Below are 14,144 nucleotides of genomic sequence, written 5' to 3' on the forward strand. Positions count from 1 at the left end.
GTGAGCGAATAACAGTTAGTTTTTGAAGTGATGTTGATGTTATACAAATGTGCGCTAGTTTGTTACATTAAGTTTCTCAAGCTACTATATAGTTTTTGAACGTGAATTTGCTTCTGTGGCATAAACTGTCCAACTCGCTGCACACTTAGCTTTTGATAAAGCTAAAAAGACCGCATCGTTTGCAGTACAATCTCTGCTTATCGCTGAGTTGCGTTAAGCATTGTTCACGCACAGCTTCAATGATACGATTTTCAAGCAAGCTTTCGAGAGAAAGAATCGGAGTTTAACAGCTGCCTTTTTCGCGAACTCTCGTTTTCTTAAGACACCAGAACGTCGTGGGAACTTCATATCGGTGGGGGAATGTGCACTCCCTTGGTTAGACAGTTCGCGATCTCCGTTGTCGTTGTTTATATTTGTTCACCATAATTCTTGCCAGAAGGTCACAGAACTCCAACACTGTAAGGATACTAGCACCGAGAAAAAGTCCCACTTGACCTCCTATGTCACCTAAAATCAAGGACGAAAGGTTGAAAATAACGACTGAGCTATAATGCAAAGAAAATGGCAAAAAGAAAACGATAACTGTTGCTAATTTGGTAAACACCTTTAATTAATAAGCTTGAGACCTAAATAAGTTTATCATTCTTAAACTCTTATTAGAGCAAAGAGAGAAATGATCCTTGAGCTACTTATGTGGACGATTTAAGCAATTTTTTAGGTGTCTTTTTTTTTATATTTAAATTGTCCAGATAAGTGCTAGAATAGTTTCTCTTTTTCGTCTATAACCCGTGCTTCAAATATCTACATTTCTTTCATTCAGTCCTTTCAGGGGAGCACATGAGCCAAGCAAATTGACCTACTCCCAACGGTGTGGCTACATAACTCCGTTGCTAGTCTAAGAGCAACCTCGTTCCCAGGGTCCGAGACCCTGGGAACGAGGTTGGTCTAAGAGCATTGCACCGGCATCGCAGTGGTCATGGGTTCGTTTCAGGGGCCCGTTTCTCGAAAGTCTCGAAACTTTACGGGCCATTTTCGGGTGTCACAATTCCCTTTGTATCTCAAGAACGGAGAGAATTTAAGTCGTCGAACTTCACAGACGTGTTTCTTTTAGTTATCTTGAAAACATGTTAAAAGATCGGTTTTCAAAACAAGCGGTTGGCAGTTTCACAAATGGCTTTTCGTGCCCGAAACGTTTTCGGGACTTTCGATAAACGGGCCCCAGGTGTCTATTTGAGAGAATTGCTAAAATAAATCGTCCAGATGAGGGCGAGGATCATTTCTCTCCTTTATCTATAACACGCACTTCACATATCTACATTTCTTTCACTCTCATTAGAGCACTGCGCTTATTAAGGAGGGGACATGGCCGTTGTACTGAATGCGCGTCTCGGCTGCGCGAATTCTTTTTTCGAGCAAAAGAGTTTTTATCTCAAAAACCTTTGTAAAATTCTAAAGCGGAAGAAATATTAATCAGTGTGAGAACTATTCTACATAGTTGCTTGATGAAGGGCCTTCTTTCCTCCTAGTCTTCCAATATTCATAAATATGTATCACTCTTACCAAACAAGCTCTCTTGATCGTATGCTTGTCTTTGTGTTATCAAAGTGACTTGCATTTCTTCAAAGTAAACGTCCAGCTCGAGAAAATTGTCTCTGTCAAAAGAATTTGAGGAGTTTTTAAACAGACGTTCATGGCGATGACCTAGACTATTTTCAAATCTGCTTCTTTATTTTGGACGAAAGTTTAGCGTATACAAGTTAGAAACTGCGCTGTCTTTCAGCATAGTTAGTGGAGGGGGACTGGTTGGGAAACCCGGCGAACATCAAAGGCAGAGGTTATTGTTTGATTTTATAACCATCAAGTGACAATGACCGTGCAATACCTTTTTCAAAATTGCGTCGGAGATCACTTGAAGTTGTTGGTGAGTCACGAAAGTATCTAGGTTATCTTTCTTTCAAAATAGTTTAAATCGTTATCAAACCAATTGCTAAATATGCTTTCAGTAATAATCCAGTCCAGATGCAGACATTTTTCTCGCTCATCGTTTTGTCGGAGCAGGGGCTCGTATAAGCGTCTCTCGGGCGATATGCCGTATCATATATTGTTTTTTTGTTGTTCACGAGTGATGCTAAAGTTGGGGAACAGAGCACACAGACACTTGTTCACTAATTACTCGCATATAAAAAGTCACGCGACGACAACCATGTTGTACCTGGGTAAAACAGCTAGTCAAATTACTCCCATTATGATTAGTTCTTTTTTACCTGAGATAATGTCTCATGACGTCTTTCCTGACGTGCTTCCTCCGCGCCAGCACTTCTGAGAAATGTTTTGCAGGGGTCTGGGCATAGCTTAGTTGAACCTGATATTTGGTTATCTCACAGGGAACTGGACACTCGCAGTTGTTGCTTTCGTTACGAAAAATCTCTAAAAGACAAAAGCAAAATTGTTCGCTGCATTATGTATTTCTCTTTTCAGAGCTATGTCCCTCTCTCTACAATGGACTTCAGACAGGTATCTGTTCCCATAATGCACAGCATTTTGGATTTGTGAAGAAAATCAAATTCTAAAGTAGTTTAAAGTTTTACTCGAAAGCGCCTCGGCTTGTCAAGATTTATTACAAAACACTGTTAACAGTAATTGTCAAAATGCCATTTTTCGAATCGCTTTTTTGGCAAAAGTCGGCTTTCATTTTTGCACTGATTTTTTACGGAAATAGAATAGCCATTTCGGAGTGGAAAACACTGTTAAACAGGCAAAAAATTCCCGATATTTTTTTCAGCAAATTTTATGGAACTTGCGTCCCAGTTATAAGCTCGAGATAAGCACAGAGTTACTAGTCGCGGCGCCTAGTAATTTTTTCTTGTCAGGTGCGGCACTTTCGTGGACGGCAATTGATCGAGCACATACTCTACAGTAGCTAATATCTCTGATAAACGACAAACGACAAACAATCAAACCCAGAACTACGTCTCATACGTTTTAAATTTAACAACGAGAACGTTTTTTTCCCATTTCGTTGGATTGCGAACATTTGTAGTCTTCGCGTACATCCGGGTCTTCCCGAGCGCGAGAAACGTGACTCACTTGAGGGAATTCTCTCTTGCGTTGGTGTATGACAACGACTGCCATAAGTGTTGCTCAAGTTTTGGCCTCGGTGGCCCCCATAGAAAATAGTACGTTGTTGAAGAGTCGTGAGATGAAGTCGCCAATTTATCGTCCTTACCCATAGCGGGCCATACGCAGTTCTTGACCTCTTGTGGAAGACACGGTGGTGCTTCTCCTGCGTTAAAAGGAAATAAATCCGTATCATGGTGATCACTTTGAGACAAGAGCTCATGACCCACACCCTTTCCTTGGAGCTATTGTTTTTCTGAGACCAGCTCTACCGTCAGAAGCTGATCTTGAGCTACTGATTCCCGTCAAATATTAGAGCTAGGACGCAGCTCTTTACAACCTCTATTGTTTTTATAGTTAGGGTCCATTGCTCTTTTATATCGTTATTTGTGTCCATTATTTTCTGAACCAATCCCGAGAATCGTTGTAATAGCTGCGTACTGGCCCAAATATTATGACTTAAAGCCTCTTAGCCAATCAACGCATATTACTGATTTTCTCCGTTTGCATTATCCGAGACGTTGTTTCTGCCTTATTGCACACAAGCGTTGATCTCCGCTTCCGATAGAAGTTGGACAGGCCATTAATATCAACATTTCGAAAGCTTAGTACTCAGGCACGGGTTGCTCGAAGTTTGGTTAGCACTAACCAGCATTAAATACCATGGAAACCTACTGGTTTTCATTACTAATAGCCATTGGTTAACGTTAACCAGGCTTCCAGCACCCCGACCCTAGAAGTATAGGACAGAGGAGTGGGCCCGTGGTAAAATTATGTAAAAGTCGGGCCATAGCTTAATTTCGAAGAAGTGATCGTCATCTGGACAAACCTTGCTCGAAGACATATAAGAATAACAAATGCATTCGGAAAAAAACTCTATTTACTTACAAATTAAGTAGTATGTTACATCAAATCATATTTTCGGAGCTACAAATTTGGAAGCCAAAAATTCGATGCGGTAATGACTTTTAAGAAAAATCTTAGATTTCGTCTTAGGCTCCAATTAGCGGCACATTAATTATGCACAGTGGATAATTTCTATGTCAACTTGTGGATAACATAACAGGCTATCCATCGATGGTAGAATGTTTAAAAAATATTGAAACACAACAGAAATTAAGGGATAAGGGGCTCGATTCCCCCTCCTCCGCACACCTCGGTGGAGGGTCAGCTAATAGTGCAGCCAAGGACAGATAGTTCAGTTTAGCTTGACACATTATAATCTTCCATATTCGTGCAAAATCAACCGTGATAAATTTTCTTCAGTAAGAGCTAACCGCACAGAGCAAGCAAAAGCGCCGGATCTGGGTGGATTTGGCCAGTGAATGTAAAGATATAGACAATTAAAATTTGGAAAGGCTAGCTGTATGGCTGAAGTTCTTTTAATCCCTTTCAATTCATTTGGAGTATAAACCTTATCAGCCGCACAGCCAGCCTTGTTTTATTATTCTTGTCTATTTTCGAGCAAGTAAACTCAAAAACAGGCCTATAGATGGTTTTCACCTGACGTCACAGCGGCCACTTTGGTGCACAGAACAACAGAGAGAAAAGTCTTTTGGGAATTTGACTCTATTATAATGCAAAACATGAGGAATAATTGGTTATTGTTTTGTACATCAATATGGCCGTCTAATCACGTGATTAAAAACCATCTGTAACTTTGCGTATGGATTCAAGAATTCAATTAACATTCACGCATGCGTTTTACCTTCCAGGTCATAAGATCTGCATTTACACATGCTTATTACGTAGTCAGCGCGGCATTTTAGAAGACAGGCAGATTTTGTGTACTTTTTGAAGCCTGCTAAGTATTTGTCTTCACAGGCCGTCTTAAATGGCTTGGGTAAGTTGTGCATCTGAAAGTGATATGGACAGTGAGTGAGTTTATGAAGGACCTATACAAATGTTGAGACAGACAGCTCGTACATTTTATCGTCCTTCCCTGACGAATACAAATACTGCTACTGGGCCACAAGAATTAAACATCTGCATAATGATGAAATTTGCTACCAAGACCAGAATGACTTGTTTCTTTAGTTCTTAACAAATCTGAACGAGAAACCATTCTGATCAGCCTTGTCGTTAATTGACGACATTCGCTGGAGCCTCTCAACGTCATAGTCATGGTAACCACATCGCAGGATTATTCAGGGTTATTTCTTATTTAGTGTTATCGACTCTTGTGGCCACAAAACAAAGAATTCAATGAAAAAAATGACAGTGTTGCTCGTGCGGCCCATATTTGTCGTTCGCAAACAAAGCCACTACATTGATCGAATGCAAAAATAGCCACCAACAAATTATTTTTTTGTCTTTGTGTTAATTAGTCTAACGAGCCTCGTTAAGACGTTTAAATTTGTAAGAATTTGGGCTGTAAAACGAAGCTACAATCCTAGACAAAAGTAGTAGGGAAGGTTATATAAATGAACCCCACCAGAGCTGTATTTCAACCCCCTTCTGTTAAGGCGCAAAAAAACACTTTCTCCTTCTGTTATATAGACCCCCTCGCCCTATTCAATGTTGGAAGGTAACACTACAATTTCCTACGAAAAGCATTCAGTTTTGCAAAACACTGAATCAGGGGGGTGGGGAGAGAAGCTAAGAAGACGTCAAAAGTGCTAATCTTCCCAACAGTTTTGCCTATGAAAGTAAACACCTACAATTTATCATAACATAGCAAAAAACATATAAATATTAAAAAAAAGCAATAAGTGTGTTTGTTTTTTTCACAGAAACTGTGAACGCTAGGAAAAAAAGTAGTATTTCCAATTACGACCACACCCAGAATTTTCAGACAATCCTAGACAAAAGTAGTTGGAAAGGGTAGAAAGAGGCGCAATATGTTGTTCCAAAAATTGGAACTTTCTCTAAGTGAGTTTCAGAAGTATATAAATGTTTTTCTCCTTAGATATTTCTTTCTCGATGCTGTTTTCGACAATAAACAGTTTGCATCAAAATGAATTGAACCGCTATTTGTTTAGGACTAGGTAACCTCTGATCAAATAAGCGGCCCTGCGTGTTGTTCACCAGGTAGCAAAATGTGCCTTTTACTAGGCTAATTGGACGGGCATATAAATTATCATACATGTAAATAGTCTCACAATGTCCGAGTTCGTGATCAATAAATGACGTAGGTCAACAGTGTCAACTTGCGGCTTCTATCACTATTTTCAAAAAGAGCTACAGGCTGTACGTACCACTTCCTTCCTGAGCCCGCAGAATGTATGTGTCCCCGGTTGAATTGCAAAACCAAGTTCATTGATCAGCGGTGGTTCCTCTTGATCATGCACCATGACCTTGAACCCTGATGAATCTCTAAGGGAACCGTAATATTGATCTTGTTGAACGCTTAGAGATAGTCTCAGACCATAATCCACTCCAGCACGTTGTACCTTTAAAAGCGGATGCCCCTTTAAACCTGTGCATGAATTGTATAGAATATATTGTAGGCAAGGGTACTTACTAATTTCTAAATCCAAACTACCACTGCAAGATTATGGAGTGCAATCCGTAGTACAAATTCATGCCATAATAATATTTATATGCATTCGGTAGAGCAGTCATCCACCTCTCACTTTCGGTCTCGGTCTGTTGGACTGGTCTAAAAGTCCAAGTTACTCACCTGAGCCTAGATACCTCTTTCCTAACCAAAACGAGAAAGTTATATGGCTTTTGAGCAAGTGAGGCTGGTTTCATCCTATGTTTTCAACACAGCGATAAATTGGTACTTCTCCGCTGGTAACTACGGTGCTCCCACTCGTGCGTCAGAATTCATAGTGGGACTAAATTCCTCTACCTTGCAAATTTGTTTACAACACGCGAACCACTATTCAACGTACCTGAATTGAAAGTGTAACAAAGGCCAAACTCAGTGATAACGGCTGTAAAATTCTCAGGTCCACAGGGCTGTGATTTCCAACGACATTTCTTTATCATGTGATCAATACGATGTCCATGAGTCCTTACAAACTGCGCAAAATCAAAAGTGTCATCAAAGCCGAATGCCGTCTCGTCCCCGAGCACGTCAACGTCGTCATCGTCATCGGCTTTTTTCGATTCCTTTCGGCGATGACGTCGAAGATAGTTTAAGAAGTTTGGAATTGGCGAACGAGCGAACAATACCTCTTCCTTGTTGTCGATGTAGTTTTGTGGGGCTAAGATGGACATAACCTGTAAGGTAAGAGAGATTATGCAATAGTTAGAGAAACCCCAAGAGCGCAGTTAGCCATTATGATTACTTACTTACATTGAATCCCCGCTGAAGCAGAGAGCAGCCAAGAGGGAGAGGGAGGGGAGATAGAGGGGAGAGGTGAGTGAAGTAGAAAGCTTGAAATTTGTTCCCAAATAAGTAGAGGAATGCTATTGGAAGACATTTTTACGTCATTGTTTTTTACATCATGATTTATTTTAAGTTTGGTCACAAGCACCACATTCCTTTTCCCCATTTAAATAAACCAGCCTTTGACAGTCGGGATCGCCTGTTTCAACTTTGATAGTCGGGATCGCCCGTTTAAATATTGGTGATGACATTAAAGAAATAAACACGAGATTCTGATACTAAGAAAAAAAAAGAAAAAGCGGAAACGATATATTTGATATGTTGATCTGAAATGGAAGTTTTGGTATACGTATAGCCGGTTGATTCTTGAAGTTTCATGAAAGGAAATCGGGAAAAAAAACCTCTCCTTTAAACCATCTGATTAAAAGTCACAGCATTTGCAAATGTTTATAGAGTCGAATAGCAGTTGTCGGTATTGCGAAAAAACCCAGGATCTGGTAGTTCAAAAGCTGTTTTATAATTAACGCTAATCCCAGATTAAATATTAACCAAGAAGTTTATTTCTCTACTCACAATATGTTGCTCAACAATAAATTTTGGCAAAATTTTATCTTAGAGGAAGTCAATCTTGAAAAAACAAAAGCAAGAAAAGAAACCTTCACCCTAAAGTTGAAAAAATGAAACCAAAGTTTCCACTTATCCTAGATGAAGTTAATCGGCTTTCGAGCAAGGGCCCTTTAAAGAAGATCTCTAACTTACACTGCGTTTCGAGAAAACAATGCCAGTAACAATAATCTGCAATCTCTCTTGGCAATTAAATCAAGAACCATTATATAACATGACATCAAACGGGACGAAATATGTTATATGTCTCTCTAAATTGGCCAATCATTGCTCGCCTTCTGATTGAGAGACATTGTATTAAAACTAGCATCTTCTTTATTTTGTCGTCAATTTATGATAATTATTGATCGACCCGTTTTAGCGGAGAATCATGGTTAAGAAAATATGGTAGCCCCGAGAAATTTGGCTTTGGTTTTGACTTTATCCTACAACCGTCCGTCCGTCGTCATGTAAGCAAATACGCAAAATCGCGCATTGCAACCCGCGCTTTTTGGCAGGAAATTGCATAGGCTGAAACCCGCGTTTCGTTTTCTTTTTCAGCGGGATGTTGCACGGCCAGCGTACTGCATTTGACTGAATAATGGTGATAAAAAACGACGAAAAGAACAGGAAAGAGTACTGTAAAACTTTATAGTGATGAGCAGGCTGCCGTGGACTGGTCGTAAGCAGAAAAAATATATTTAATATCTGAAAAAAACAAACAAACAAACAAACAAAAAAAACAAAAACAAATGATAATTGGAGAGCGCCATTAATAGGCTTGTATGGCTAAATAACTATTTTATTTGATTATGCTGATGGTAGGCCAATGTTTCTTGTGACATGACATGATTGTGACTATGATTCACTGCTATATGCAAGTTAATATGGAAATACGAAGTGGACAAGTTACAATACGGTTGTCAGGAGGCTGGAAAGGTAATCAGCTAATGTTATCTTTTCTGTGCACTCTCTGTGGACAACAAGATTTAAAAACATTTCCATTTTATCCTGAGAATTGCGGGTTCGACATTCACCACCTAATTCTATGGCTTCCACGAGTTGCCACAATGTTTCCTAGGACCGTTTCTTACAAAGCATATAAGAGTCAAAAGAGTAAGAATTGAGTACTTTTTTTGTTCTCAAACATTCTGAAATTCCACAGTGGAGCCCGTGTTGTGAAAGACAACCCATTAATTTTAGCAAAGACTTTTAGTTACATTGGCCTTTTTTATAGTAAAGACGCATTATGCGTCTCTCTTGTTATTCGTGTAGTGTAAAAACGGAACGTTTTTACACTAGACGCACTAAACTGTACGTCCAGTACGTCCAGAAGCATTATGCGTCTTCTACTCGTCTTTGTACTAGACGAATTTTACAGACGCAGAAAAAATGTTTGCCCAAGTTCGTCCCAGACGAATTATGCGTCTCTAGTATAAGAACGACCATTCACATCTTCGGAATTGCAAACATGGCCCATGAAGTAATAGTGTGTGTAGAATAGAGGATAGAGATTGCCAGAAATGTTTGTTTTGAAAATATGTTAAGATCAAATGAACAACTCTACTTGACAGGAAATCGATTTTTCCTTGCCGTATATCTTATAAAAACCCCACTCTTCCGACTCGGTAGGTCTGCAACTTTTCCCAATCGCAATTATAGACCTTCACGATCGGACGAGAGAACAGAGTTGTTAATTGTGAACAGTTCAAGAGGTACACAAAAAAAAGATTGTGACAACATCGCTCGTAGGACGTCTCAGCTTCCCTTCCCGGAACTAGGGAGACATTTTGGGAAAGAGATTAACCAAGCGCAGAACTTAATTAAACAAAAGACAGACAACGCCTCTTTCAAAACACCCACCCGCCAAACTATAACCACAACTAGGTCTTCTCCACTTACCTTTTCACCGATTGTTCCATTTATCAGGTAATATGGAAACAAATTGAAATTGCATATGGAAACTGCGGGAAATGTTATCTGGTCTAAAAACTCGACCTGCACTGTGGTGGTGATAGGACGATCAAAATACTTTTGTATACTCTTCTTGCTCTGCAACAGCAGCATGAAAAGAGCAAATATAAGAATAACGAGCCAGATGATGCGGCGGATTTTGGGTCCTTCCTCAAATATAAAACGGAATCCATGAAGCGTCAGACTGTGCAGAAACTCTTGCCACAATTCCTTTGTGGTCGGGATTTCATCCTCCTCTTCGCTGTTCTCTGAATCACTACTTGCTTCCTTCTTCTTTTTCTTTTTCGGCGATGCCTGGGGACACGCCATGCTTCCAGTGTCGTAACAAGCGACAAAACTACGGTGAAATATTTCCAAGAGTGATGTTTGAGGCGTTTTTACAACCACAATGTATTCGTCAACAATATCTCTCCTTTCCGTTGTCAAATTTCTGGGACACAATTCCCTCGTGTGGACAAACTCTTTATCAACGGGCATCCTTGATATCAGTGACCATTATTTAATTCCGTGCGGTCCATATCATTGTACATCACTGATCATCCATTGTCTTTGTAGTCTAAAGAAATTCCCATCTGTGCTTCTCACACACTTTTATTGACTGAAGTGGTTAAATATTCTGTATCAACTGTTTGAAGTGATATTTTGTCCAAACTCGTCTTGCGCTTAAATAACGAGTCGTTTTGAAGCCGGGAAATTGTTTCTAAGCCACTAGGATGGATTCCAAGTAAAGGTTCGAGAATAATTAAAAGTTTTTTCAGTACCCAAAACACGGTACTTTTGAAGACGAGTAAGGAAAACAAAATTCGGTTCCCATTGCATTGGAGTTTGACTTGCCACCAGCAAGCAAAAATGGAGCTCAATGAACCTTGTAACGATTTTGACGAATTTACGACAATTACGTAATAAAGGACGGGTACCACAATTCTTTTATCTTAACGCTTCATAGCTAGTCAGCGTAGAAACTTGATGTCTGAAAAACAGTTTCAAGTAAATGTCTCTTTCTTTGAGCATCGTGAATGACAACAGTTTGTTCCTCACCTTCCCGGTCAGGACATTAATTTTTTTACTGGTTAACGACTACGTTACGGCGACAATGTGAAAGTCATGCCTTATTGTTAGGTTAATTTAAGGGATAAAGAGAAATATCCTCGAACTAAGGAAAATCTTTGAACTGCACTCCAGTGAAGTTTAGGAGCGATACGGTAACTAGTTAGGCCCATTCTCGTTACCAAAGCCACGGATCAACCCAAGGCTCTGGGAAACTCTATGTAAGAGAACATGCGTCGTAGGGTTCTCATAGCCAAAAATTGGCCACTTGAACCTTACGGCGCCTGCTCACTCCTCGTGCTAACACGAATTCACCAGTTAGAGACTGTTACGAAAAATAGTATTGCGTGACAAGCGTTACTGTCTCGAAGCTTCGCGAGAGTTCGTAGTTTGTTTATATTTAGGTTTGTACGTAAGCGTTTCTAAATCGGTGTGTTTTGTAATCTTTCTATAATTAGATTGATTACTAATTTAGAAAGTTCTAGAAGTTTATTGTCAGAGTATATAAGTAGACGAGTCCGAACGGAGTGTTTTTCTAACTAGTTTTTCACAAGCGAAGAGTTGGCGTTGGCCGTGTTTAGTCAAGTGTGACAGAAGCTGTGTGCATTCAAGTTGGTGGAGGCCGTGTAAGTTTGTCGAGTACGAGTTATTTAGAGTTTACTTTGTGGAAACTACGTTCATTTTTGGAATAAATCTTCTTGTTGTTGTTCCGACAACCCTGCGTTCAGTTTAGTTTGCAAGCTACCTTTCCTCAAAACATTCGAACTCGTAACATTGGGGGCCTGTCCCGGAGAGGAATTCATTTGTTTGCTGACTACAGAAACCAGGAAAGGACAATTCAAGAAGGAGTTACAGCTAAAGTAAGGAGAACTGTGCAAGAGAGTATATTGTGTTTTTGCTGTGGAATACTGCTATGGAAATGGAAAAGCTTTTGCAGATGGGGAAAGAATTTGGATTGCAAGGAGAAAAGCTGCTCGAGTTTGTAGAGAAGCAACAAAAGTTAGAACAAGAAAGAAGAAAGGAAGAGGAAGAAAAAAGAAGGGAAACGGAAGAAAAAGAAGAAAAACGCAGACAACTAGAAGAAGAAAGAAGAAGGGAAGAGGAGGAAAAAGAAGAGAAACGCAGACAATTTGAAGAAGAACGAAGAAGGGAACAGGAAGAAAGAGAAGAAAAAAAGAGGCAATTACAAGAAGAAAGAGAAGAGAGACGTCGAATGCTTGAGGAGGATAAAAGAAAGGAAGAGGAAGAAAAAGAGGAAAGGCGCAGAAGAGAAGATGAAGAAAGAGAAACTAGGCGACAAGAACGCGAACTAAGAAAATTGGAGATGGAAGCCGAGCTGTTGAAACAAAAAGAGGCTATTGAAGCGGCAAAAAGAGAACATGAACTGGAGATTGCACGTTTGGTTGTGGAGAGTGCTGACGGACGTCCTGAAGTGAGAGAGGATCGGGTTAAGGCACCTAAACTCCCCTCGTTTGTTGATGGTAAAGACGATTTGGACGCGTATTTGCAGAGGTTCGAGAGATTTGCGGAGACAGCTAAGTGGAAAAAAGATGGATGGGCATCGAAGCTCAGTGCTCTGTTGTCTGGACGGGCACTAGAAGTGTATTCACGTCTATCGGAGGACGCAGCTAAGGATTATGACAGGGTAAAGATTGCGTTAATGAAGAGATATGACCTTACCGAAGACGGCTATCGTCGAAAATTTAGAGCATCCAAACCAGAAGTTGACGAAAGTCCGGAGCAGTTTATTGTGCGACTGGACAGATACCTGTTACGTTGGCTAGAGCTTTCGGATACTGCGCGAACCTTTGATGGTCTTAAGGACTTGATCGTGAAAGAACAATTTATTGACTCTTGCCCTAAGGATTTGGCAATTCACTTGCGAGAAAGGGCACCTGAGACTCTAGCAAAGATTGCGAAGATCGCTGACCAGTACTTGGAGGCTCATGGTAAACATTTGTTCAGCTCAGCGAGCAGAAAGCCAACAGTGCAGCCTGAGAGGGACGAAGCCAAGAACATGCAGACTAATCCACCAGCTCTGCATTGCTTTAAGTGCAACACCCGAGGTCATAAAGCTGTCAACTGCCCAACCCTAACAAGAAAGTGTTTCCTATGTGGTAAGCAGGGACATGAGGCTAGAAACTGTCGATCAGGTGGACGCAGATCAGGAGGACAAAGCGCAAGAGCCGCTGACGACCCAGACCCAAGCTGGCAAGTTCCTGTACAAGAAGCTTGTGCTGTAACCACGAGAAGTCAAGCTAAGAAAGCTGGAGAACATATTCCGTTGAAGGTACCGGATACCAAAGAAAGTCCTGTAATTGATAGAGAAAAGCTCAAGCAGATGCAGCGTGATGACGAGAGCCTACAGAAATTTTTGGAGAAAGATGACGTAGTTGCGAGAGGCCAGGCTGAGACTTCATTTGAAGTGAAAGGTGGAGTTCTGTACCGCGTCTACAAGCACCCTTATGTGAACGGAGGTAAACCCCTGAAGCAGGTTATGGTTCCAGTGCAGCTGAGAAGTCGAATAATGGAACTAGCGCACGGATCGATCATGGGAGGTCACATGGGAATAAAGAAAACGACTGATAAGATTCAAAGCGCGTTTTATTGGCCAGGCATTCAAGGGGACGTGACTCGTTATTGCAAGTCCTGCGATGTATGTCAGAAGACAGTTAACAAGGGTTCCGTACCGAAAGTTCCCTTAGAGAAGATGCCATTAATTGACAAGCCGTTTAAGAGAGTAGCAATCGACCTGGTTGGACCTTTTGTTCCCCCGAGTGAGGGCGGTCATAGATATATATTGACATTGGTCGACTTTGCAACTCGTTATCCTGAAGCTGTCCCGCTGAAGAACATTGATACTGAGACTGTGGCAGAAGCGTTGGTGGATATCTTTAGTCGTTTGGGAGTGCCTGAAGAGATCTTGAGTGACCTTGGTACGCAGTTCGTTTCTGAGTGTATGAAGGAAGTGACGCGGCTTTTGAGCATTAAACAGCTCACCACGACTCCTTATCATCCTATGTGTAATGGCCTGACGGAAAAGTTTAATGGAACAATGAAGAGCATGTTAAAGAGATTGTGCAGTGAACAGCCAAGACAGTGGCATCGCTATATTAACCCGTTG

General features: G+C 40.7%; 1 protein-coding gene across 1 annotated transcript; it reads right to left on the reverse strand.

The window, feature by feature from the left end:
- Window positions 1-10,814, reverse strand: LOC138013189 (acid-sensing ion channel 2-like). Its single transcript, XM_068860202.1, has 8 exons — window positions 9,902-10,814; window positions 6,957-7,287; window positions 6,315-6,535; window positions 4,826-4,973; window positions 3,227-3,283; window positions 2,265-2,427; window positions 1,561-1,652; window positions 1-507 (listed from the first exon to the last, which is right to left on the reverse strand). The coding sequence occupies exons 1-8, from the start codon at window positions 10,448-10,450 to the stop codon at window positions 377-379; spliced, it is 1,692 nt and encodes a 563-aa protein (XP_068716303.1). The 5' UTR covers window positions 10,451-10,814; the 3' UTR covers window positions 1-376.
- Window positions 10,815-14,144: the final 3,330 nt, after the last annotated feature.

Source organism: Montipora foliosa, chromosome 8 (genome assembly GCF_036669935.1).
Source record: "Montipora foliosa isolate CH-2021 chromosome 8, ASM3666993v2, whole genome shotgun sequence".
Lineage (NCBI taxonomy): Eukaryota > Metazoa > Cnidaria > Anthozoa > Scleractinia > Acroporidae > Montipora > Montipora foliosa.